The 25,399-nt window shown below is 36.7% G+C and overlaps 3 protein-coding genes and 1 long non-coding RNA gene across 8 annotated transcripts in view; 1 reads left to right on the top strand and 3 right to left on the bottom strand.

Annotated features, from left to right (window-relative positions):
* Positions 1-5,566, bottom strand: part of LOC137629784 (serine hydrolase-like protein) — a 48,968-nt gene extending 43,402 nt beyond the window's left edge. For all 4 annotated transcript variants that reach the window (XR_011041607.1, XR_011041606.1, XM_068361420.1 and 1 more), the window contains exon 1: positions 5,449-5,566. The gene's annotated coding sequence lies outside the window, so the exon portion shown is untranslated. The remainder of the gene's footprint in view (positions 1-5,448) is intronic.
* A 3,387-nt stretch (positions 5,567-8,953) lies between these two features.
* On the top strand, positions 8,954-15,963 carry LOC137629787 (probable serine hydrolase). 2 transcript variants are annotated; one of them, XM_068361421.1, is made up of 4 exons: positions 8,954-9,018; positions 12,072-12,280; positions 13,353-13,969; positions 15,573-15,963. In XM_068361421.1, the coding sequence occupies exons 2-4, from the start codon at positions 12,082-12,084 to the stop codon at positions 15,783-15,785; spliced, it is 1,029 nt and encodes a 342-aa protein (XP_068217522.1). In that variant the 5' UTR covers positions 8,954-9,018; positions 12,072-12,081; the 3' UTR covers positions 15,786-15,963. The 2 variants fall into 2 exon arrangements, with proteins under 2 accessions (XP_068217522.1, XP_068217523.1); XM_068361422.1 differs by having other exon boundaries at positions 8,958-9,014.
* Positions 15,964-21,176: 5,213 nt separating this feature from the next.
* Positions 21,177-25,399, bottom strand: part of LOC137629793 (uncharacterized) — a 117,413-nt gene continuing 113,190 nt past the window's right edge. Inside the window, exon 2 of the long non-coding RNA XR_011041610.1 lies at positions 21,177-21,732. This is a non-coding gene — a long non-coding RNA (uncharacterized lncRNA). The remainder of the gene's footprint in view (positions 21,733-25,399) is intronic.
* LOC137629790 (F-box/LRR-repeat protein 12) overlaps positions 24,296-25,399 on the bottom strand; it is a 29,006-nt gene continuing 27,902 nt past the window's right edge. Inside the window, exon 5 of the mRNA XM_068361431.1 lies at positions 24,296-24,691. Within this exon, the coding sequence (XP_068217532.1) occupies positions 24,578-24,691 (114 nt within the window). The 3' untranslated portion in view covers positions 24,296-24,577. The remainder of the gene's footprint in view (positions 24,692-25,399) is intronic.

Genomic DNA, 25,399 nt, shown 5'->3' on the forward strand with positions numbered 1-25,399 from the left:
CATGCTTGCATGGGTTTAAATATCAACATAATATTTACCTTACATTCATAACTCATGATTCATATTTTTTGCCATATTCTGCGATATTGTTAAAAATATATTGCAAGGAATACAAATATATTTTTATAAGTAATACAAATAACCTCCATTATCATAAGGTTTGAAAATGGAGGTAAGGTATGCTGAACAGCAGAGTCAGAACGAGCTGGAACAACAATAGTTGTGGTTTCCTCTTCAAGACTCTGTTGAGGGAACACCTGAGGCTCAGTCTGCAAAGGCTGATCAAAGGAAGTAGCAGAAGGTAGGCGCATGGGTGGAGGAGGCTGACTCCTGGCATGAGTGGCTGAACCCAAGGGTTGCGCTTGCTGAGCGGTTGGCGGAAGCGGAGTAGCAAGTTCCTGTTCCTGTGGTGTGAGCGGAGCGCGATGAGGTAGAGGCTGCGCAGAACAAGGCAAATGTCTCGCAAGCTGAGGCTCCTGAGGCGCAAGGCTAAGGTGTAGTGGTGCTTGCCTTGTGGAGGGTTGAGCTCGCTGCAGCGAGAGCTGAGGAGACTGACTCAAGGACGGGAGAGGTTGTTGTACCTCAACCGAGTGTTGCATCACTGGTGGAGCAGCAAGTGGAGGCGGAGGAAGAGAGGTATAATCCTCCTGATCCCATTGTAAAGGTTGCCTTAAAGAAGGCGGAGGCTGAGCACCACTGGGAACAGCCAACTCAGAACGTGGCTCAACATCGTACGCCTGGCAGGTGGTACTGCGATCAGGCGGAGCGAGCGCAGGCGGAGCGAGCGCAGGCGGAGGGAGTGTAGGCGGAGGCGGAGGCGCAACACTCTCAGCCCGACACTCACGCATCAAGACCGAAAGTTGTGACTGCATGGACTGCAGTAGAGTCAACTTGGGGTCGGCAGACACTAAGGTCTGCTGAGGTAAAGCCGTAACAGCAGAGATCTGTTGCGGCAGAACCTTACTCCTCTTAGGCGGACTGCATTCAACTGATGACTGAGGAGAGTCAGAGCTAACCCAATGAATGCATCCGGGTTGTTGAACTCTAACTTCGTACGTCTGGCATAGGTCTGGACTTTATGTTTAAGAGGTCTTGAGACCTGAGACCAGCGTTTTCTCCCCTAAATTTCTTCTGCAGACGAGCAAAATAAGGGCTCAATCGTCTGCGGGTGGGAGTGACGGTCTCGGTAAGACACGCCCACAACCACCGAGGATACTTCTGTGCGCCGATCAAGGCCTGCTGAACCCTTTTGTCCTTCGACATTGCTTCTCCCCTGGGCTTGGGAGCTTGCAAGAGGTCCCGGACTGGGAGAACGACTGGCGCGCACAGAAGTACCCTCACGCACAACACTGACACACTTTGCGCTAATCACTTATCACTTTGATTTTCTGTTTGCACTTATTTCACTGAACTCGAAACTTTAAGTGGTTTGTACCTGAAACACGCAATTCTATCCTTTCTCAAAAGTTAGTAATTGCGAAAACAGAATTACAATGTAACAGAAAAATCTAATGAAAGATAAATAATTCAGTGGCTGGAAAGAGACTAAACACTAGATCACTCTAGAAACGTTTACTTTCTTCCCCTAAAGAGACTAGGGAGAAGAGCAAAACGATAACAACGTTATTCGTACGCCTGGCAGGCTTGAATGAAACGTTTATCCTCCTCTTTCTCCCTCCGTCTCTATCTCTCTCTCTCTCTCTCTCTCTCTCTCTTGACTTAGAACCTGAGAGAAGAGCCCAATCATATATATCGTTAAAACATATTATTGTTAAAGGAAAAAACTGAAATATTTCCCAAAATGAAAAGTTCCTTTATTAGGATTAAAACCATTAAGTTAAGAAAGAATGAACAAAACGCTAGACACGGTTACTCTTACTGCAATGTGAAACCGTGAAAATTCTTTCTCTATCGTAACGATAGAGTGCAAGTTGAACGTTCTGAACGTCAACAACTGCAGAGACAAAACAAAACGTTAGTTCAACTTTGAAAACAGTACTAGACTATCAAAGAAATTCTTTCAAAGACATTAAAATAGCATAATATGTTAACAGGTAAAACCGAAATGACGGGCTCAATGTTAATTAACTTCGGTACCAAGAAAAGACCGCCTACTATTAGGAAGGTCGAATATAAACAAATATAAAAATTAATTTTAATAAGTTTATGATAAAAGGAAGTTAATCGAGGAGGCCTATAACAGGCGGAGAGATATAAAATAAATCTATAACTTTTGTTAAGCAAAATTAAGAAAGAGAGTCTATACTCTCTTAGACACCAACACTTCCGTCTAAGGGAAGGGTCGGCCATTTAAAGGTGAAAGAGAGTTCATACTCTCTTCGTCACCATAATTAATCAAATTAATTCCAAAAGCTAACTAAGCAAATAAAGAAGTTTCCAGTAAAGCGACAGCCGAAATCAAAGAGAAATACTTCACCAAAGTCGTGAAAATACTCCAAGAACATAAGCGTATCCCAGAACGTCTTGCCGGAAGCACGACAGAGGAATAATTGAGGAGGTGTCAACAAGAAGTACTTGAGTACCTGGCCACAGGTGGCGCTGGTAAGTACACCCCCTTCTAGTATTGTGATAGCTGGCGTATCCCTCCATAGAATTCTGTCGGGCAACGGAGTTGACAGCTACATGATTATCGGGTAAGTTTAATATTGAAAAATCAAATATTTAATTCATTATAGATTAAAAGTTATGGTAATATACCTTACTACTGTATACAAAACTTCTATACAATGCAAACTTTCAACTCGATTTGATTCATGCATTAGAATTTGTAGCACGTCATGTTAGCTAAGCTAATGATAGTAGTCCTTGAAATATACTGTAAATTTTATCCTTACCCAAAAAATGAGGGTATAGCTACAACTACAGTCAATTTCTTTTAGCGATGCATATTTGCACCGACTCGCAGCGGTGCTCTTTTAGCTCAGAAAAGTTTCCGGATCGCTGATTGGTTAGAATTATCTCGTTCAACCAATCAGCGATCAGGAAACTTTTCCGAGCTAAAAGGGCACCGCTGCGAGTCGGTGTAAATCTGCATCGCTAAAAGAAATAGACTATAGGTCTTACTCAGAATCTGGGCCACACTGAAACGTCGTGAAAAAGAACTCTAACAATAAATTAAATGGAGTTTTTGGTAATTGAGATTCTGACTGGGAAGCTTCCGAGGGTAGTTAGATTATCATATGTTATAGTTTTCAGTATTTTAGTAACAAGAATTATATAATACAAGTTATATTGTGGTCTTATGAAGTAACCTCTTATTCCATATACACTAACTAACATAATGCTGTTCATGAGAAGGCAGGTCCATGTTACAGTTACGTTTGGGAGTCTAGGCTAGCTTGGAACGACTGCAACTTCTTGTCTCAATGTTAACGAGTAAGGAAAGACTTCTATCTTGGTATGGGTAGGGCAAAGGATAATGTCAGGCAATGGTACACTAACGGTAAACAATAGTTTAGATAAACAGGAGCCTTTGTATATCAGCGGCCAGTTCGTCCCATGGGGATTAAAATTAGACATCAACTAACCTAAACTTTCCCCCTGGTAAATGTGTAGGAGAGCTCCGCGGAAGATCTTGAAGAATTTAAACACCTACAATTCACTATTATATCATATAGAACGCTTATATAATAGTCAATATATGAGCAGCTTCTATTTAACGAAGATATTTGTGTGTATAGTTATGTTTCACTTGGATTTTTTCTAAGTGTTTGTTTTTGTTTACTGTGTGATGTCTTGGCTAAAATGAGCTGTTTCACCGCCTTACTGCGTATGGCAGACTAGTTCTCAATGCTATTCTAACCAATAACAGGTGTTTTCTTGACGTCACACTGTTTGAAAACCAATCATGGCGGTTTTTACAAATCTAGCCAATGCTGACACTTATTACTTCACTTATCCCTGCTATTTTTCCACCAGTTACCACAGTTTACGTGAAGTTCCGCGGAGGAATATTTTTGCACGTCTCGGATCTCCCTTCAAACTGAAAAGCTCATTTTGCCGTGAAGTATGGAGCAATTAGCAGGACCTTCATCCCGTTCCGACTGTGTCACTTGTGACAATTGCTTTATTTCTTATGGGGATTTTTGTGTACATTATTCAGGGAAAGTTGATTTGCTAATTGCATTTGCTCAACGTCATGGTTTGATTTTGGCAGAGAAAAAGTTCCCTAATTGTGAAAATGTGTGCCGTATAGATTACAACAAATTAGCATTCCGGTGTGATCGTAGTGTGGTTACTCGTGGGAAAAGGAAGAGGAGGTGCAATTTTTTCGTGTCTTGTTTCAAAGGTACATGGTTTGGAAACGCAAAGTTAGATATTGAGACTACTGTAATTTGAAGTTTGTGTTCCTTTTTTTGCAAAAGGCGTTTTCATTTGAATTTGTTTCGTTTGAACTGAAACTCAATGTGGCCTTAAGGGGGGGTCGCAGGGGGGGCGGAGGGCCCCCCCCCCCCCCCCGGTAGGCCTAGGTAGGGGTACAGGGCCCCATAGGCTAGGTTAGGTGGGTGTCTTAGGTTCGGTGGTGCCCTGAAAATTACTGTGGCCTTAAGGGGGGGGTCGCAAGGGGGGCGGAGCCCCCCCCCCCGGTAGGCCTAGGTAGGGGTACATGGCCCCCAGGGTAGGGTAGGTAGTTGTATTAGGTTCGGTAGTGCCCCGAAAAATCACTTTTCTCCTCCTCCCCCCACCCAAAAACCCCGCTTCCCACTGGGATCCCCCATAATTGTAGTAGTAGGTTTATGCTTACATTTTCTGTGTAAGAGTTAGGTGGTTGTAGGAGGATTATCTCACAGTTTCAAGGTAACTGTAGCTCTAATTTACTGTTTTCTTTCGTTTTCTACTTTTAGAAACTTTTAAATCGAGCGTGGAGGTCTCCTACACAATTACCTTCCCCCTTAACCTAACCTACAAGCCGTGTCCTTACCTACTTACCTAACGGGGGGCTAACCCCAGTTGGGTTAGTGAATGAAAGGGTTCTTTACTAGCTGGTGATGAGTATAGGTATATATAACCAATATATATGATGAAAATAACACAATACATCATATAAGCAGCAGACTAAAATTAGTTCTATGTTTTACACAAATATTCAATTTCCTTTCCATGCCATGTCTTGACTTTTGAGGTAGGCTATTGGCACTCAAATTAGCCTACTATAGGCTACCTCACGTTAGGCAAAAGGCTACGTACATGACTAGAAATTTAATTTAAACTGGATTATTGCATAACATATAAAGTTTAACCTGAATTGACACACGTGGTTAGGCTTAATAGCAGACCTAAAGAAACCGAGTCTACCGAGAGCACAGGTCTAATGATTTCCCTATTCCAAAAGTAGCCTCTATTACACCATATATCTCTTATTTAGAATTTTGGATTGCTTTTAAAACGTTAGAATACAATAAAACACTATCTATATCAAAGTCTCACCTATTAAAGAGATTTCGAGTCGAACATTGAAGTTTTCAACTGTCACGATGATATGCGTTATTCAGAAAAAAAAACAATACGTGGCAACTCTTCATTATCAGCTGATCATAGAATGTCAGCTGATAACCAAAAGAAATAGAAAAAACTATTAAAAAAAAAAAGGAAAGTGATGAAAAAATTAATATTAATTGAAGGAAATGGCCCACAGCCTTATAGAAAAGAAATTAGTCTGGATATGGCATCCCTTGTAATGAAGACAAGATTAAATATGCTCAATTTAAAAGCGAATTCCAGGGGAAAATATGAAGATAATTTGTGTGACCTCTGCAAAGATGAAGATAATACCGAACATTTATTTTTATGCCCAAAATTATTACAGCTAATGAATGTAGACATAAGTTTAGGTAAGCTGAAAATCCTAGCAGGGATCTGGCTGCATTTATAGGTAGGACAATGCGTATGAAAGAAGAATTTTATAAGTACAAACTGACCACATTGGGTTGCCAAGACTGGTGATAGCAAGGTGTTATCCTATCTAATTTCAATGTAGAATGAAAGAAAAGTAAAGACTTAGAATCTCATTAATGTACTAATCTATTCAAGGCACAGGTAGTAGGTTGGCCAAGGCACCAGCCACCCGTTGAAATACTACCGCCAGAGAGTTATGGGGTCCTTTGACTGGCCAGACAGTACTACGTTGGATCCTTCTCTTTGGTTACGGTTCTTTCTCTTTGCCTACACATACGCCGAATAGTCTGGCCTATTCTTAACAGATTCTCCTCTGTCCTCACACACCTGACAACACTGAGGTTACTAAACAATTCTTCTTCGCTCAAGGGGTTAACTACTGCACTGTATTTGTTCTGTGGCTACTTTCCTCTTAGTAAGGGTAGAAGAGACTCTTTAGCTATGGTAAGCAGCTCTTCTAGGAGAAGGACACTCCAAAATCAAACCATTGTTCTCTAGTCTTGGGTAGTGCCATAGCCTCTGTACCATGGTCTTCCACTGTCTTGGGTTAGAGTTCTCTTGCTTGAGGGTACAATCAGGCACACTATTCTATTTAATTTCTCTTCCTCTTGTTTTGTTAAAGTTTTCATATTTTATATAGGAAATATTTATTTTAATGTTACGCTTCTTAAAATATTTTATTTTTCCTTCTTTCCTTTCCTTACTGGGCTATTTTCCCTGTTGGGGCCCCTGGGCTTATAGCATTTTGCTTTTCCAGCTAGGGTTGTAGCTTAGCAAATAATAATAATAATAATAATAACAGGTAATATAAGCTTAATAGCAATAATGAGAATAAGCTTAGAAGCTTTGCACCTATCTATAAAGTGATAGAGTGCTCGCAAACTTATTTGAATTGTTTTATTAAAAACAGATTGAATATTTACATCGTTACTATTTATGACATTATTAGTTTCACGTTCGTGCTAGCATTTTAGAATAGACGAATTAAAACAGTTTAAAAATTAATATAAAACTGAGATACATTATAGTGATAGTTTGAACAAACTATAGTAGTTGGAATCATTGAATGGGTATCGTTCCAGAAACATCGATTTTGTAAAGAAATATATAGGTAAATGTTTTTCAAAATAATTGTGATTATTGCAACTCTATTAGAGAGTACCCAAAGTACAACCTAAGTTACAAAACATGATAAGCGGAGGAGCAAGATTGATAAACTGTGCTACACCGCAAGAAATGATTACCTTTTACTGAATGAGCTACACTATGTGTACATTAGAATATGATATATTTTTTCAGACTCATGCAATTACTGTAGGCATACTCATTAAGACATCAAATATAAATTTCCAGAGTATTTAAAAGGATATTTACACAGTGCAATAAAAGATAAAATGGTGTCGACGTTAAGGCTATAGTTACATTTCAACTGTGGGTTCTAGAGCTTTCAAATAAGCTGTCCCAATCTCAGTAATAAAAATAAAAATAAGCTGAAAATACTTGATGACACAAAAGGAATATAAAGAAGGATGTGAAAAAAATCTTGTTTTCAAACTGCTTCGATAATGTGGATCTGACAATAAATACGCAAAATATCTGAAGATATATAAATTGATCTTGGAGGCCCTGTAGTGCGTAGGGTTTCCCCGTTTAAAGGTTTAAAGGCCGCCCATGAATGGCAGAGGCAAGGGACAGTGATATTTCCCTATCAAGCAGGGCAATGCCCTAGAGACTGACCATGTATACATATGACCAGTGCCCAAGCCTCCTCTCCACCAAAGAGGGGCCAGGCAATGGCTACTGATGACTCAGCAGAAAGACCTCCCTCAGTAGCTCACAAGGATGGTAAGGTTGTAGCGACCAAAGGAACCAACGAGTTTGAGCGGGACTCTAACCCCAGTCTGGCGTGCACCGATCAGGGACGTTACCACATCGCCCACCACAACCCGTAGGAAAGTAAACTTTAAAGTAAAATATATAGAACTCACGATGATCAGAATTAATAAGAAAACATTGATAGGTTGATAATTCGGAAAATACAAAAAAATAAGAGAGAGAGAGAGAGAGAGAGAGAGAGAGAGAGAGAGAGAGAGAGAGAGAGAGAGAGAGAGAGAGAGAGAGAGAGAGAGAGAGAGAGAGAGACAGCACGATATTTCACATGTACTTTTATTATGAGAATAAAACAACATATGGATAATTATTACGGTACGTTAATTTCACGTCTTATGATCGACAAACTATACACAGAGGATGCAAAGAAAGCAGGAATACTTTTATAGGAATTGGCATCAAGAACGCTAATCTTTAAAGATAAATGCATTCTATTATCCATCCCTTGCATTAAAGATGAAAATCAAAACTATTATATTAAAAAGGTTAAAAGTTCATTGATTGAATATATAAAATGTAAGAAATGTCTGACAGACTTAAGAACATGACTGGTCAACAGCTGGTACCGATAGAACAAGATTTTACTTAATCACAAATTCTAATCAAGGCTCAGAAAAAAACTGAATCTGATTATCAACCTTTCACCAGACCAAAGGTTCGTCTCTTCAGCTTATCTCGTGTTCGACAAGAATGCAAATTGCACAACTCTCGTAACCTTATCTATTATAATACACAATTAAGAAGACAAAGATTGCATTACCTAAAATTTAATATACAATTTATGAGTTTATTAGATATAATTGGGACTTTACTACAGGTAATTTATCTTTAGGTTTGATTAAGTTTAATATACAATTTACGATTTAATTACATATAATTGAGACTTTAATGCAGGTATTTTATCTTTAGTTTTCAGTTTTTTCTTGGGATATGAACTTTAACAAATATTTGAACTTACTTTGGTAACCTCAATTGTTATAATATATAATTATGAAGAAGAAAATTGCACTAATTAAAGTTTAATATACAATTTATGATTTGAATACATATAATTGGGACTTTACAACAGGCATTTCATCTTTAAATTTGATTTTTTTTTGTGGAAAATCATGACTACCTTCCTATAGAAAAGAGAGAAAAGAAGAAGAAAATCAGCTGTTTTGTTGTTATTGTTGCGTCATCGTCTTCAGCTGTCAACAAAAACCCTTGTAGGTACTGTACCTATTATTATTATTATTATTATTATTTGCTAAGCTACAACCCTAGTTGGAAAAGCAGAACGCTATAAGCCCAGGAGCCCCAATAGGGAAACTAGCCCAGTAAGGAAAGGAAAGAAGGAAAAATAAAATATTTTTAGAAGAGTAACAACATTAAAATAGATATTTCCTATATAAACTATGAAAACTTTAACAAAACAAGAAGAGAAATCAAATAGTGTGCCTGATTGTACCCTCAAGCAAGAAAACTCTAACCCAAGATAGTGGAAGACCATGGTACAGAGGCTATGGCACTAACCCAAGACTAGAGAACAATGGTTTGATTTTGGAGTGTCCTTCTCCTAGAAGAGCTGCTTACCATAGCTAAAGTGTCTCTTCTACCCTTATCAAGAGGAAAGTAGCCACAGAACAAATACAGTGCAGTAGTTAACCCCTTGAGCGAAGAAGATTTTAATAAAAGGCCATTAAATTGACCTTTAAATATTATATGATAAAGAATTTCAATGTAGCAAAACAGCATACAATTAGGAATAATAAATCTGAGAATTATGAATTAAAATAAATAAAGCAAATTATCACGTATAACGGGTATTGGCATTTTTACTTATAATTATTAGTTATCAATGATAATCCAATGTCTGGGAATGATTGAGTTATGTTGATTATTGTATATATATTATATAAAACAAAAAAATGTGAAGTAAAAGTTGTTTAAAGGGTCATTTAGCCCAAGGTTAACCTGGTCCAAACAAACAAACCTCCTCAGGTAAGGACCAGGTAATCGAAGGACACCATTAATATATTAATAATTCTGTTTGAGGTATTCCTAACATATTAAAAGCTAATATAAACAAATATGAAAGCCATATTTGAGGGAAATCTCTATCACGTTGCATAATTTTGAAATACCAGATTTTACAATAGTAAAAATCACATTTCAAGAGGGTAAACTAACACGGAGATATGTCATAACCTTAGGTTTGCAGCTAATCTAACCTAAAACTCTTTTTCCTTACCTGGGGAGGTTCTATGTCCCTTGTAATCGTCCCCCAAGGCTTCGTGTCCTTACTTTACTCTATAGAGGATCTACTGCTGTGCTGGCCTCCCTTCCCTTATAGCGCATGAGTTTTCAGAAATATATAGTTTAGGTTGTCTTTATAACTTGAAAAGTGTAATTTTCCAATAAATACCACATCAAAATCGCTCTAAACCTATAAATACATCAGTAACACTTCTTGTCATTAGTAAAAATCGACACCTCGTGTTAGCCTGACCTAACTTGATAAGCCTCGCATTCTTTCTCATTAGATGTCTAGATCTGGAAGGTGCATGGATAAAAATATACCATCGTTTTCTCAGGTGTCTTATGCTAACCTCTTGATTTTGTGTTTTTCCTTGTTCATATGATTTTCTATAAATACATTGGAACACTTTGGTTAAAAGGTATTTCTTTACTCTTTTGTGGGTCAAATATTCAATACTATTATGTATGATCAGGAAGGCGGCGGCGTTTTGGGTCAGTTTACGTATGGAGCGGATCTAACCACCCTCCATTGAGTAAGGACGCTGTGTCCTAGGATGGGTTACGAAGGAACTTGAGGTTTCGGTCAATACTGGGACTGGTAACATGGTAAATAATTACCAGCTTTTATTTGTGAAAATAAATTAGCCTGATGCAGTAACTGAAATAAGCCTAGGTTATATGGCCTATATTAACCTGACCACTGCTCAGAGACACTTTGACATGTAACGAGAAGGACTTTGGATACTAGGTCAGTTCAGGTAAACAGTATGGCGGATTATAGTGTTGCAAAGCTGCCCTGACAAGTAATGACACTACATCCTAGGTTGGGTTAGAAAAGAATATGAGGTTTCGATGTTTAAGTGCAATGGTGCATTGATAATGACTTAATCTACTACCAATAGCATTTACTAGATTCTAAGATATTTTTTAAATAAAAACGGATATAACAATAAGGGGCCATTCGACTGTAGTGGATTGATATCACTCACTCCCTTACATTTAACCTGCCAATAATGTGTGGGCAACTCACATGGAGCAGGTCTCCAAATAGCACGAGTTTATTAGGCAACTGGTCCCAGTAGCAAAACTATATATATTATAGATAATTTAAGCTTTATTTTCATTAATTTAATATTTTATAAATGGATATACTGTAGACTTATGCTGTTTAAGAATGTTATACTTAAAGCCTGTCATGCAAAATGATAAACATTTTCAGAAATCTATACTACCAATATCCTGCCTTCTTGCTTCATGATTCCAATTTGAACGCTCTTGCCAGAAGATGTGCTTATCAACTTTCCGTAATACAAAGAGAGATTAGTGGACATAGATCCAATGATTATAGAGTCAGTATAGATCTTTTGTAGTTACTATTTCTCTAGGTTAGTGTTCAAAGAAAGTTACCTTGGTCTTGTTGGTCTCTTGCATCTGTATACCAGACTGTATAGCAGATTACAGGAGACATCCCTCCCCTGCTAAATGGTAAAAACTGTGAAGCTAACCTTTCCAGGTGATGGCTGTTTTTGCCTCGCAGCCTTTACATTCTCAGGCACAGACTGCTCATACAAGCACTTTGCTACATATAGTATACCCCCACATAATAGGGTAGTCTACTATTATAAGAGAAAAGTTTATATACTTTGTCACAGCCAATTGTGATATTTAAAAACAATAAATTTTGTTTTAGATCAGATTTTACTCCTCTAATCATCCCCACATTTATCCCAGTTAGCTGCAGGCACTTTGGTGATATGACTCTTTCCCACTCTCACCGTGCATAACTTGTTCCCAAGCTCCGACATCCTTCTCTCATAAGTATTCCTATTGTAAGACGAAGGTTTGCATATACCGTATAGAAAAAGTGCAAGTTTTAAAACTTGCAGTTATTTCCTTTTAAGAGCTTTTCTATCTACTGCATGTGGTAACACTGATTTTGAATAGAAAATGTCTGTACTTTACTCCATTTAAAAGATTTAACAAATAGGTAATAAGTCCTAAATAAAATACAATATACATTTCAGCCTAAGTGAGATGCCAGGCCCAGGAAGTCCAAAAAGAAAGAGTGAAGTCATCGATGGAGAAGAGACTAATAATACAAGTTCCTTCTCGTGCCCCAGTGCACACCATGGTGTGAAAACAGATGCCTGGGAATGGGAAGAAGTGGAAATAGATATTGACTGGGGTGTTTTGAGAGGAAAGAAAAGAGGTTCAGGCCCACGCAAGATTCTAGGTAAGATTGTACAGTAATTTGACTACAATTGTATATTAACTGATAACTTTTTTCATGCTTACCATTATTCTGGTGGTAGTTGACACTTGGGATCTGGTTACTAGTGAGCCAGGTAACTAACTCTGAATATACCGTACTTTTACTCAAGAATGGTTTTGGAGTTAGGTGTGCTTCATATAGTTAGTTTAAATGTTGGTTTAATATTTTTCACCATTTCACCTGGTAGTGAATGAATTTTTGTTATTAACTATTTGCTTTTTTTAAATATTATACAGATATAAGTGTTTGTATGATGAAAAGTTTGATAAAAGGTATTTTTAACATATAGCCCTACTTCCATACATAATGCACAGTACATTGTACTTTGCCTTTATGCAAATTAGTCACAAATATGAATTTTTCATCATCAGTTATTTCTTAGTTTATCAAAATTTCTAAATCACAATTTTTTTTAATGCTCAGCAAATCACATCACAGAAAAGTACTGTAGTACGGTAGAATATAACACTATTTACAGTGACTGCATTTTCAGAGGTTTTTTGGGTACTGTACATTACATGACAGAGAATTATAGATATTTGTTTACTATATAAAAGATTTATATAAAAAAATGGAATTCACTGTGTTCTGCGAAGGTTGTAAACATTTCAAAGTCTGCAGTTATCAGTTCCTGTAATATTTGTACAGTACAAAAAGTCCTCAACTTACAAAAATTCAGATAAAAACACAAATCCGACTGAAAATAACAAAAATAAGATAAAGAAATACTGTAATAAAAAGAATATTTTATCTTTTAATACAGTAAGCAAAAGGACATTTGTAATAACCTGGTATCTATTTCAAATGAAACTTGATTATTTGAAGCTAGAAATCATAGGCATGTAATTCAGGTTAGTCCTATCCTAGGTCAAAATTAAACAAAATTGGACTTACAAAATTTCAACTTAGAAACAGGTTCTTGGAACCAATTAAGTTTGTAAGTACAGGACCTTCTGTATTACATATTCTCCGTCATTCAAATAAAATTTGTAAATTTATTTGTAACTTAAGAATTTAAACATCTTCCTTTCAGGACTACATGGATGGCTAGACAACGCAAACACCTTTGACCTAATCGCACCCATGTTTCCCCAAGGCATACAGTTTCTATCACTTGACCTTCCTGGGCATGGTAATTCAGACCACTTCCCTCCCGGCTTCATTTACGATCCAAGGGGATACATGGGAGCTGTAAAGAAAGCAATGAAGGCTCTGGGTTGGGAACGCTTTATTTTTCTCGGCCACAGCATGGGCGCCGTCGTTGGAATCTTATACTCGGCAGTTTTTCCCGAAGACGTTGAAGCCTTTATATCGATCGATATCATAAAACCCTGGTCTTCGCCTCCTGAAAAGTATGCCGCACAGTTTACCAAGTATTTTAATCAGTACTTCGATCATGAAACCAAAGCAACTCAAAAGCCATTGATATATGAAGAAGATGAACTAGTGAAAAAAACAATCGAAGGTAGCAAGTCTCTCGATGAAAGAGGTGCGAGAATACTATTAAGCCGAGGAGCAAGGACAGTGGAGAATGGGGGTATGATCCTGAAGCGTGATTTACGAGCTAAAGTTTACTTCATCGGCTTCATTAGTTTCGAAGCGTGGGTTGAATTAGCCAGGTCTATAAGATGTCCTCTCCTTTTCGTCAAAGTACGTATAATTCTTTCTCATTATATATCTTGTCTATTTCTTGTTTGTTTAATTATGCAAGCAGTTGTTTTACATATCCTTTCAGGCATGAAATTTTTTTGTCATATAACGCTGGAATTACTTGGAATCTTGATTGACTCCTGACAGTGATGATATTGAGAAAGGTCTTTTGAAGTTCCATGGGATTTCAGTTATTCAGTTACAGTGACTTTTCATGGATATGAAATTAATAAGAAGCTTCAGAGTACAATTTAGATAATGGAGCACAAACATCAATTCTCCAACATGAAAAAAATCCATCTTAGACAAAAACATAAAGATCTTTGACTTTAAAACCGTCACGAGTAATGACTTTGATATAAGTAGAGCAATACAAGGGTTATGTACTGTACTGTACTTTTTTTTTTTAAATCATTACAATTCCTGGAAATTTTGTTCCAAAAAGGCAATATTTTGTTTTGTGTAATCCACTCTTTATAGCTCCTGATTTTGTTTTCTCCTGCGATTGCATCAGCCTGCCAGAACAAAATTAATGAAACGTAAAGGTTTCCCTTGGCTAGAAATTTATATGCTAGAGACTTTTTTTTTTTTATTTATCTTTTGTTCTTTGCTGGGACTGTATCAGCAATAAGTAAAGATCAGATAATTTTAAAATAATTTTACAATTTTTTTTAGTTTTATGAACTGACGTTATAGCACAGAGTAAAGGGTAAACCTGCTGTAATTCTGGCTAAATAAATGACTAAAGAAAATGAATTTATATTGGTTAACTGTAGGAATTTTATGATATTGATGTTGCATAATATTTGGAAAACTGAATTTAAAAGATCAATTTAGTTATTGTTTCTATCCACACAGTTTATGCTGGGTCATGCCCCCAAAATGATAGTACCCACCTAAGGATGAAAGTAAAGTGACTAAGAGAAATTCTCAGCGTTTTTAGTAGAACTGTACAGTGTTTACAAATATTGGTACTGTACTGCTGACACCAGTAAGGCAAGTACAATTGATTGCTAAGAGTTACAGAAAGCTGAAAATATGGCACTAGACTAAGAATGATTTATCACAGCTTGTCAGTATTTCGTTTAGGAGTGATTAAGCTTGATTATGAATCAGAATTGACAAATTTGAAGTGAATAAGTGTGTTCGACTCAATCATCTGTATTCATAGATTAGTCACGTATTCACCAGTATCAACTCAATTTGCTTTCCTCATACAGTACTCTACTTTTAATTATTGACCTGGTACTTTGATTTTCTTTCGTCATATTGATAATGTATGAAAATTTGATGACTCGATGGTAAACTAAAGCTTTAGGGCACAATTTATGTACTGTATTTTGTAAGATTTGTAGAAAATTAATGTATGTTGAAACTGCTCTGTACCACAAAACATGCTTTGCTTGAAAAGTCTCACAAATCCTAGCTTTTTAGACATGGTGAATGCCAAATGCAGTTACTAATGCCTCATTTCCTTCTAAGTTGTGTGTTCTCAGTTATTTTAATTTATATTAGAAAGACTAACCTCTAAAATCTTCAAGTATTAAGGATTGTTTTTATGGAAATTGTGATCAATTTATTCATTTATTTATATCTATTTCAGGCAAACGATGGACACAAGTACGAAACCAAAGAGAGATACGACATAATGTTAGCCGCTTTTGAGGAAGATTGTCGTCACTTCTCTTGTGTAGAAATGGAAGGGAAGCACCACGTCCATCTTACTCACCCGGAAATTGTTGGAACGTATATTAACTCCTTTTTAGAAAAGTGCGACTCCGTAATTCATAATGGAACGAGTAATGTTAATGTATAAGGACAAACAAACTATATACTTAAAAATCTCACATGTGTTAGTAAGTGCAATGCAAGATTTATGATAATAAGCTGGTAGATTAGAACTTCAGGTCACAGTGAGTGTATCAATCACAATGATGAAGTGTCAGAAAAAGAACGAGAAATGTCAAGATGAAATAAATGATACATGACATAACTTACCAAGTATTTTCTTTCACATCTTTATGATTCACGTTAAAGTGTTGACTGCAGACAGTGATAGAAAACCCTATTTAGTTTTGGAAAAATCTTGTCTCTCACCTACCTCTATCTGTAGAAGCTTTGTGGCATCAATAACCATAGTTGTTGGAATGTCACATTACTATATGTAAACAAATCATTCAATAATTGGAGAGGAGAGAGAGCATCTGTTTCAAATACTGGGTTATATGTACAAAATGTAAACGTCATGAAATATCTGTGTTCACACCAAACAAACTGCATATCCCCTTGGGTTAGAAGGCGACTGCTCTCCAGTGAGGATGAACTTACAGTTTGTAAGGTCATGTAATAGACCTTGCTAACTTGGTATGCATGGCTTGAGAACTAGCATTCTTTTCAGATTAAATGGAAAGGGGTAAAGTAAGAGATGAGAAAAATTTTTTAGAGATCTGTAGTCTATGAAAATGAAGATCTTAATAATTTTTAGATTGGCAGCTTCTAAAGCATCTATGCAATACAGAAGGGTGTGTTATAGGTACTATAATCTTATTAATTAACTGTTAAGCCCTGTGAACTTCTGAATTGATTGGGACCCAGAATGCTAGATGTAATATCAAGAGCCATGAATACCATTTGCAATAGATGTGCTTGTCTACTTGTTAGTGTCCCTGTATATTCATTGACCAGCCTCTGAAGATCATAGCTCCTGCTTCTATGATGCCAGACAAGGCTCTAAGGTTCCTGTGAGAGTTTTAGGTCTTGCCGAAGTATATCTGGCCTTCCCCGAGGTTGACTAAAGACTGAGTTTGCTGTTTTGGGACAAAAGGCTTTGGATAGTGTTCTTGTTACTGATGTTGCTACAGACACTTCTGGTGATGTAGAGTCTAATGCGGCTGATCTTCCTGGTGTGAGTAGAGATCAATGCACTGCATTTTTGCCTTGATATAACATCCTGAGCTGCTGTAGAGGAGTTGAGCAAAATGCATCATAAGAGCAAGGGCAAGAACATACATGCTTTACTATTTAATTTCTCTATTCCAGAGTTTCACCTTTCTTTGTCACCTCATCTCTTCCAGGTACCTGCTTTGGTGGAGGGACATGTAGATGGGTAGTCTCCTTCCTATTGGATGACAAACTAGAATTCTGACAGGCACAAACAGTTATTATTTCTCTTCTTGTGACTGGTTTCTCAGGGGGTGGGTTGACGACATATCCCACAAGTGTACTTGTGACCGAGGAGGTTCAATTTTAAGTTTTAACAACTGCACTGGTTTGAGTAGATCAATGCACTGCATTTTTGCCTTGATATAACACCCTGAGCTGCTGTAAAGGAGTTGAGCAAAATGCATCGTAAGAGCAAGGGCAAGAACATACATGCTTTACTATTTCATTTCTCTATTCCAGAGTTTCTCCTTTCTTTGTCACCTCCTCATCTCTTCCTGGTACCTGATTTGCTGGAGGGACATGTAGATGGGTAGTCTCCTTCCTATTGGATGACCAACTAGAATTCTGACACGCACAAACAGATTATTCCTCTTCTTGTGACTGGTTTCCCAGGGGGTAGGTTGACGACATATCCCACAAGGGTACTTGTGACTGAGGAGGTTCAATTTTAAGTTTTTACAACTGCACTGTGTTTCCCTGTCAGTACAATACAACACAGTATAGTAGCAACCTTCCTTACAAAGTCACCACTGTGTGCATGAGGTCAACTCACTGCCCCATAGGGAACTTTAAAATGGCAGTAAATTTGTACTTGAACACCATAGAAAACCTTGCTAATATTACTGTACACTAATGTGAAAAAAATTAAAAAAGGTCTTCATATTATGGAAGCAGCGTGGAAGGTATATGTAAAATTATAAAATACGTTACTATGGGTACTTTACCAGTTTTCTGCAGACATGTAGAGTAGCCTTCATTCTTGGTGATATTGATTGTATGATAAGACATGAAGTTACCGATGAATAAGTAAAACTTACGTAACTGCATAGTATGACATCTAAATACTCATTCCTGCTGTGAGAAAAAGTTATACTGGTAAATTAGCTCAAGTATCTATGCTATTAGATCATTTTAACAAAATCTGAGCTCACTAAAGCTGTAAAATACTTTTACCTATTCTGTACAATAGGAGGAGATTTTTCTATATCATCACTGCAGATAATTTCCACTGACGATGGAAAAGAGGTAGAAGGTTGAGGGTATTCAGTAACTGGAGAGGGAGGTTTTGCTTGTAGGCTGAAGAAGTAATGATGGGGAGCTCTTTTCTGTTCTGCTTCATTTCTTGCATGGTGTTTTAGTAGGGAGAAAATGTTTCATCCAAGGGATGTGAAGCCTTGTGGAACTGTACCATGGACTGGTCTATACGGTAGGCATTGTTTTTCAATGCCTCCAGCTGCTGTCACATCTCCCCCAACTTATCGAAAGTGATGGTCTGTTCCTCACTTTTCACTTTCACCATCTTTTACTTGCTCTTACTTCCAAGTAAATTCCCAGCAAGGTGTTGTGTCCAGATCTTCAAAAAGTTCCAATACATTGTCCTTGGCTACTTCCTGGAAGTCTTCAATAGTTACTCTCTGTGCTAGTGCACCAATATCCACCATCTTATTGAAGGAATTATAATTGAAGCCACTGAAGTTCTTGAAAAATTCAGGCCACAAACATTACCAGCAGGCCTTTACTGATGTGACTTTACGTCCTTGATTCGAGTCCTTTGCCTCAGACAGGCAGTTTGTTTTAAAGTTCTTATAACTCTCAGGTACATTGACTGGCAAGTGATGTTGGGAAGAAAGAACACCATCTGCATGTTGTCATGAAGACTGTGCATAAAGTGTGTGGATGTCCAGGAGCAATTTCAAGGATTAACTTGACTTTGAAATCCAAGGTACTGCTTAACCTCCAGCAGGAAGCAGTGGTGGAACCTATTCAGAAACAGGTCACTCTTTGTCCATGACGTCTTATTGTGCGGCCAATAAACAGGCAGAGGGTTCTTGTTACGGTACTGGAGTGCATATGGGTTTGCGGATTTATAAATGAAACCAGATCAGATGAGGTGACCCACAAGTTTTACCATATAATATTAGTGTGTACCCATGGAGACAAAGGAAAAGACTATTGGAATGTGATGCTTATGGTGATATCAGAAGAAAATAATTAATTATGCAATAATACCATACACTACAGTATATGAATTAAGTAATGGAAATGAAATGAAAAAAGAAATGAATTACGCATTCAAGGAAACCAAATTTAAGTAGATACTAGCCTTACTGCCTTTGGCTGCCATAAAACCAGGAGCATTGCATTCTTCGCTGATGAAGGTGTGCTTTGGCTCTCCATTAATGGGGCCTGTAGGCGAGTTTTCTTCAATGAGGCACCATATATCGGTGGGTGAGATGGGGCTGCAAGTTAAATGCATATACTCGTACATGTAGAAGAGCACCCAAGCCATTGAGAAGTGTTTATAGAAACATCATATGAGGAGTAAAAAAACCCGACAGAGCTCTAGCTGGCAGCAAGGAACACGTGGTGGGCGTTGCATGCAACACACATGAAGGAGTTATCCATATTTCTAGTGCTATGATGACTTGAGGAATAAATACTAGATTTGACTGCACCCTGGGGAGCAAGAGGGGTCAATTACATGAGTGGAATAAGTTGAAGGTAATCAGTTGTTGAATGGCCAAATGAGAAGTGGATGTCTCAAACTATCTGTAGTAAGTTTCATTACCACTCTACAATCTGTCCAGTTTGCAAGTAACATTAAAACTCGCAGTTCCAGTCTTGGCTACATTCTATAATTGAGTGAACAATGACAAATTGAATTTAAGAAATTATCAGATAGACATTGATTTCTTATTCTGAACGTTACCTTATCTAATAAATACAGGCTCAAAATATGTGGGTCGGCTTATGTTGTTTCATCATTACAGGCAACAACTCAAGATTGAAAAACAAAATTCTACGAACAATGTACAATTTACTCGACTTTTTCTCATGAAATGTAAGAGGACATGATGTTTCTTGTCTTTCTCATCTTTTAGAGAAAGGAACAGTAATTAATTCAGCATTGGATTTTACTAGATCTTACAGTTACAGGCTGATAATTCAATTCTATTTTCAACCTATGATGCTGGGTTGAACAAAGAACAATCAAGTTAAAAAAAAGCCAGTAAGGCAGTAGCAGAACTAATTTATTAAGTTTGTAGTCAGTAAATTATGAAACTAGAAGATTTAAAGCATAAAATGTAGGAGACAGAGGAGAGTAGAAGGAGCTTATACCATCAGTGCACCTTGATACTGCAGGCATTACTTAAAATGTCTTTGCAACGAACTTTTGCCCACTAGCAGCTCTCACTTCAAGCCTTATACTATACCTACGTTCTTGCTTTCCTTCTTCCCATCTTGCTGTTGAGCCTCTGCTTTTCATACTGCAACTGTGGGCCTTTTCTCCCAGATGCACATGAGTTCTGCATGGCCTCCTAAGCTGAAACTTCTGGCCCAAATTTATACCTAATCGGAGAAATCAGATTTCAGACCTCCACTAATGAAGACTGTCAACATTTTACTTGAGCCTACAGACAAAGGTTTCCCCTTTTCATATGTTGACCGTAAATGAATCCTCTGTATAATAATAACAATAATAATGAGAATCGCAATGTTGATCCTAATAATAACAATAATAACGAGAATTTCAATTTTGATCCTGATCACCTCCAAAATTTAATGGGTTCTTCCAGAGCATAATAACCTACCTGTCGTTAAAATTTGATTAAAATGACAAATTTGGAGATAATTTGTATTTTTCCTAGCATATAAACCTGAAGCTATTTATATGGGTATTACTTTCACCTTCACCGAAAGTAATACCCCTATAAATAGCAAAAGGTTTGTATTTGCGCCGGAATAAATCCAGCTATTAGTTTCGACATAATCCTGCTCGCAAACAAGCAAAACGATAAATAAATAAACCTTGGCGGAGGTAATGACCTATTTCCTATCCAACCCCAGAAACAGAAAAGCAAGCAAACTCTTTTACAATAAGGTGTTGCAGCATATGTAAAAAGCATTGACAATTAAGGAAAGAAATTTATATTCTTCTCTCCTAAAATGATTCGATGAGGAACATTATCAAAGTTTCCCCAGATCATCGTTCATCAAATCATTAAAATGGAGTATAGCCTGTGATGGACAAAGGATAAACAAATTATTCAAATATTTGTTTATAAAATTAACATACATAGTTCACCAAAGTACACTAGATCTAAATGAAAAAATACATAAAACAAAACATTAAGAACTTATTATATACAAATAATGGCAAGGGCAAGCAATAAAAATTATTATTTTTGTGGAAGATTATCACTCCTCATTGCTGAACTGTATATACAAGTATACATACTGTACTCATTTAATTTTTTGGTAGGAAAATAAATTTTAAACCTACTGTATTAAAATAAAATGAACATAATTGCAAAAATGAAGCAATTGAATTCATATACCTATCATCCTACCAACTTTTCCTGTTTTTTTTTTTTTCATACATAGAATCTAGTTATTCTTCCCGCATAAAAGTGCATTATAAAGTATAAGCTAGTCATACATCAATTAGTTAATTTTCATGTGAAGGTGCTTTTTTTCACAAAAGAATGTGCTTCATTGTATTTAGAGTTGAATAGTTTTCATAAAATGAAGACAATTATTATCAGAAGTCAAAATTATGTTGCTTATTATTGATGGCCATAGTACTCACAAGTCCTTCACTGAGTGTTTAAAATTAATTAGCAGTTTTTTCTAGTCATAATAATGTGGACTTTTTAACAATCATAAATTTATCAATTTAATGAAATAGGGAAAATAACGTCTTTTCGAATTCTAATTATTGAGATTCTTCTGCAAATAGATGAACGATTAATTGCCTTCTTCCAGTCCTTGAGAGTAACTTTTTTCAATCTTTCAATAGATGTGCATTATACATATTACATACTTATCCCAAGTTTTAATTCCTTGCATTTACAACTTACTCTGTCTCCAATATCAATCTTGAATTATTGAAAATATATATAAAGATTTAAACGCCAAAGATAAAAATCATTGTACTGTACATAAATTATACGTTACCTACGGTCTTTTTCAACCAACTGACTGAATATAAAGTAGTACAGTAATTTTACAGGGCTAAAATCCACAAGAATCACAGTCCTGCCTGTAGCTTGGAATTTAGCAGTCTGTAAATGTTCGAAATTCACCATGGCATATAAATTAGAGTGAAAAAGATAATTATAAACTAGTAAATTTGCAACTTACCCTCATTCTGAATACGGGCACCTCAAGAAAAATCTGAGCAATATGCAAGAAAACTAAATTCTAATATCCTTTTGTAGGAGCTTACAACAACAAAAACAATACACACTTCTTACCATTGTGAAAATAAACAAAACTATAATTATAAATGACATTCCAGAATATACAGTAGTTTCTTGGAAATGTATTATGCTTGCTAACAAATCATTATACAATCTGAACACAGACTAATATTAATAATAAAAATCATATACAACTTGCTCATAAATACAATAAGCATGACCAATGTTCCTCCAAGTCACAAACATAGCGCAAAGATACCAGTAAGAGTATTATAATTACATGTACATAAAACTAATGGTTCACTCAAAAATAAATTGAATACTTTACTTTGGATATCATCCCCAGATAATTCCAAAATGAAAAACACTCGTCAATATGACCTTCCTGTTGCTTTAATGCCGGTTGAGCAATTTAAGGCTGTTCTTTTGAGTCTCGATTTGCCTTTCTTCATCTAAACAATGAAATAAGTTCCTGGTAAGGGGTAAAGTATGTTTGTTGCAGACTAAAAACCATAGGCCCACTTTAAAAGAAATGTTATACCAACAGTTTTAAGCTTCTTCAATGTCCTTATTTAGTAAATAGTCACTTCTTAGGTGGATCAAATTATGAGTAGAACATAGAACAATGTAAATATTGTCATTTTGAAATACAAAAAAAGATACTGTCATACTGTTTAGCATTGCTTATCTAGGATGCAAAATTTTAATGTAACAGGAGCACCAATTTAAAATTGCCAATTACCAAAGCTACTAGTATCTAACCTAACATCATGTTTGTTCTCTTGGTATGAGATAAGAGTAACTACTGCATATCTCAGTAAAAAGCTCTGGATTGCAAGAAATTTGTAAAGTACAATACTGTAATGCGATATATGGAATACTGAAAAGTTGGAACTAAATATAAATACTGTAAAAGGAAAACCCACTTGGATCTCTGACAAAATATCTATACAATAACTTTTCTACCTTTCTGAAAACAACTTTTGAAATATGGCATTACCAAGATGTATATGAAAATGCGACTGTATATTTTCTGTTACAATTTTTGATATGACAATACAGTGATGGTGCTTACCAAACAATGAAAGCTGATGTGAGAAAAGGACAATAATGTATAATTCTTCCCGAAAAAAACAAGGAAAACTTATGTACTTCATCCAAAAACAGATCAGACTTGCTTTAACTTGTGCAACATAGTCCAAGACAGAAGTAAACTAATTTCTAGCCAACATCATAACTATTTTTACCATTAAGGCGGGTTTACGCGGTCGAACGGTTCGTCGAACGCGGTTTGACAGACAAGTGCTTGAAGTGACGTTCGAACGTGTGAACAAGGTATTTGGTTGTCGAATACGTTTGTCAAATGGTTCGAAGAAAGTCTATTCTCACCTGACTTTTGTGGGCAGGGCTTCATTGTCCATATACCTTACACATTTAGGGCTGACTCCACCTCTTTGAACCATTTAACAAGCAGGTTTGACAACCGGGTTCGACGAACCATTCGACCGCATAAACCCCGTTTTATTCTGGATACAAATCCCTATGTTGCAGTACCAGGCAGTGAAATACATTAATGCACAACCCTAGAAGAAGAATCCATAAGGGTAAAAGAACATGATAGGATGGAAAATTGTCTGACTTGCTTTCCAATTTCAAACATAAAATTACCATGAAAGCCATTTTGAGAATGACGGCACACACGGGCCAAACGCGCTGCAAGATGGCCGACACTCGCTGATGAGCCGTGCGATTGTGAGAACCTCCCGAGCCGCCGACTGCTGTGCGACATTCGTTAATCATTTTTATACTTATGTATATCAGCAATATTGCATCATAAAACCACATAGGTATGAAAACAATGAACCAGTTCCAATTTGTTCTGTTATCCAATCTCAGAGCCAAAAGAATAAGAAACACCAAAAGAAGAAACCAGGTGAACAGTGCTCGGTGTAACATAGCCATGAGTGCTCTGAAAGTCTTTTGCCTGTAAGACAAGGAATTATTCAAGAGCCATCTGCATTCAAATTCAACTATCAAATGAAATTATTGGACCGTACCGTTCAAACCAGTACAGAACACTGCTTTATCTATCAACTTTTTAAAACATTACGTACATTTGCAGTGCCGACCTAGAATTATAAAAAGCTAATATATGACAACAAACATGCTACTATAATGCAAGACAACAATCTACGCTTCCGTTTGTTACATGTTGATGGCTTAAGGTCTATTAACTGTATACTCAGGCTCGCCACTTTCTTGTGAGAACGATGCTGCTGCTACTGTGCTTGTCATCTCTCTTGTCCCATGAACAATGACCGGTGCGGGTATATCTAGCAGGGCCTACATTCACAATCTGTAAAGAAACATTCCTTACAAACCTATTACAGTTAAATCATTATTACCTCTGCCAAAAAAGTTGGGAGGAGGTTATGTTTTCGCCCGTGTTAGTGCGTTTGTTTGTGTGTGTGTGTGTTTGATTGTGAACAGCTTCCTGGCAACAATTTTAATCGTAGAATACTGAAACTTGAAGAGATTAACTGTTATGTAAAATGCTGAAAAGGACTAAATTTTGGAAGGTCAAGCAAAAATGTTATTTTTATTAGTAAAATAAATTTTTGAATATACTTACCCGATAATCATGTAGCTGTCAACTCCGTTGCCCGACAGAATTCTATGGAGGGATACGCCAGCTATCACAATACTAGAAGGGGGTGTACTTACCAGCGCCACCTGTGGCCAGGTACTCAAGTACTTCTTGTTGACACCTCCTCAATTATTCCTCGGTCCACTGGTTCTCTATGGGGAGGAAGGGAGGGTCGATTAAATCATGATTATCGGGTAAGTATATTCAAAAATTTATTTTACTAATAAAAATAACATTTTTCAATATTAAACTTACCCGATAATCATGTAGCTGATTCACACCCAGGGGGGTGGGTGAAAAACCAGTGTACAAGACTAAAGGATAGCTAAGTATCCCGTATTTCATATAATCAGTTATCCACAATAACAATGAAATAATAAGTACCTGGTAAGGAAGTCGACTTGAACCGTTACTCTG

Source organism: Palaemon carinicauda, chromosome 37 (genome assembly GCF_036898095.1).
Source record: "Palaemon carinicauda isolate YSFRI2023 chromosome 37, ASM3689809v2, whole genome shotgun sequence".
Lineage (NCBI taxonomy): Eukaryota > Metazoa > Arthropoda > Malacostraca > Decapoda > Palaemonidae > Palaemon > Palaemon carinicauda.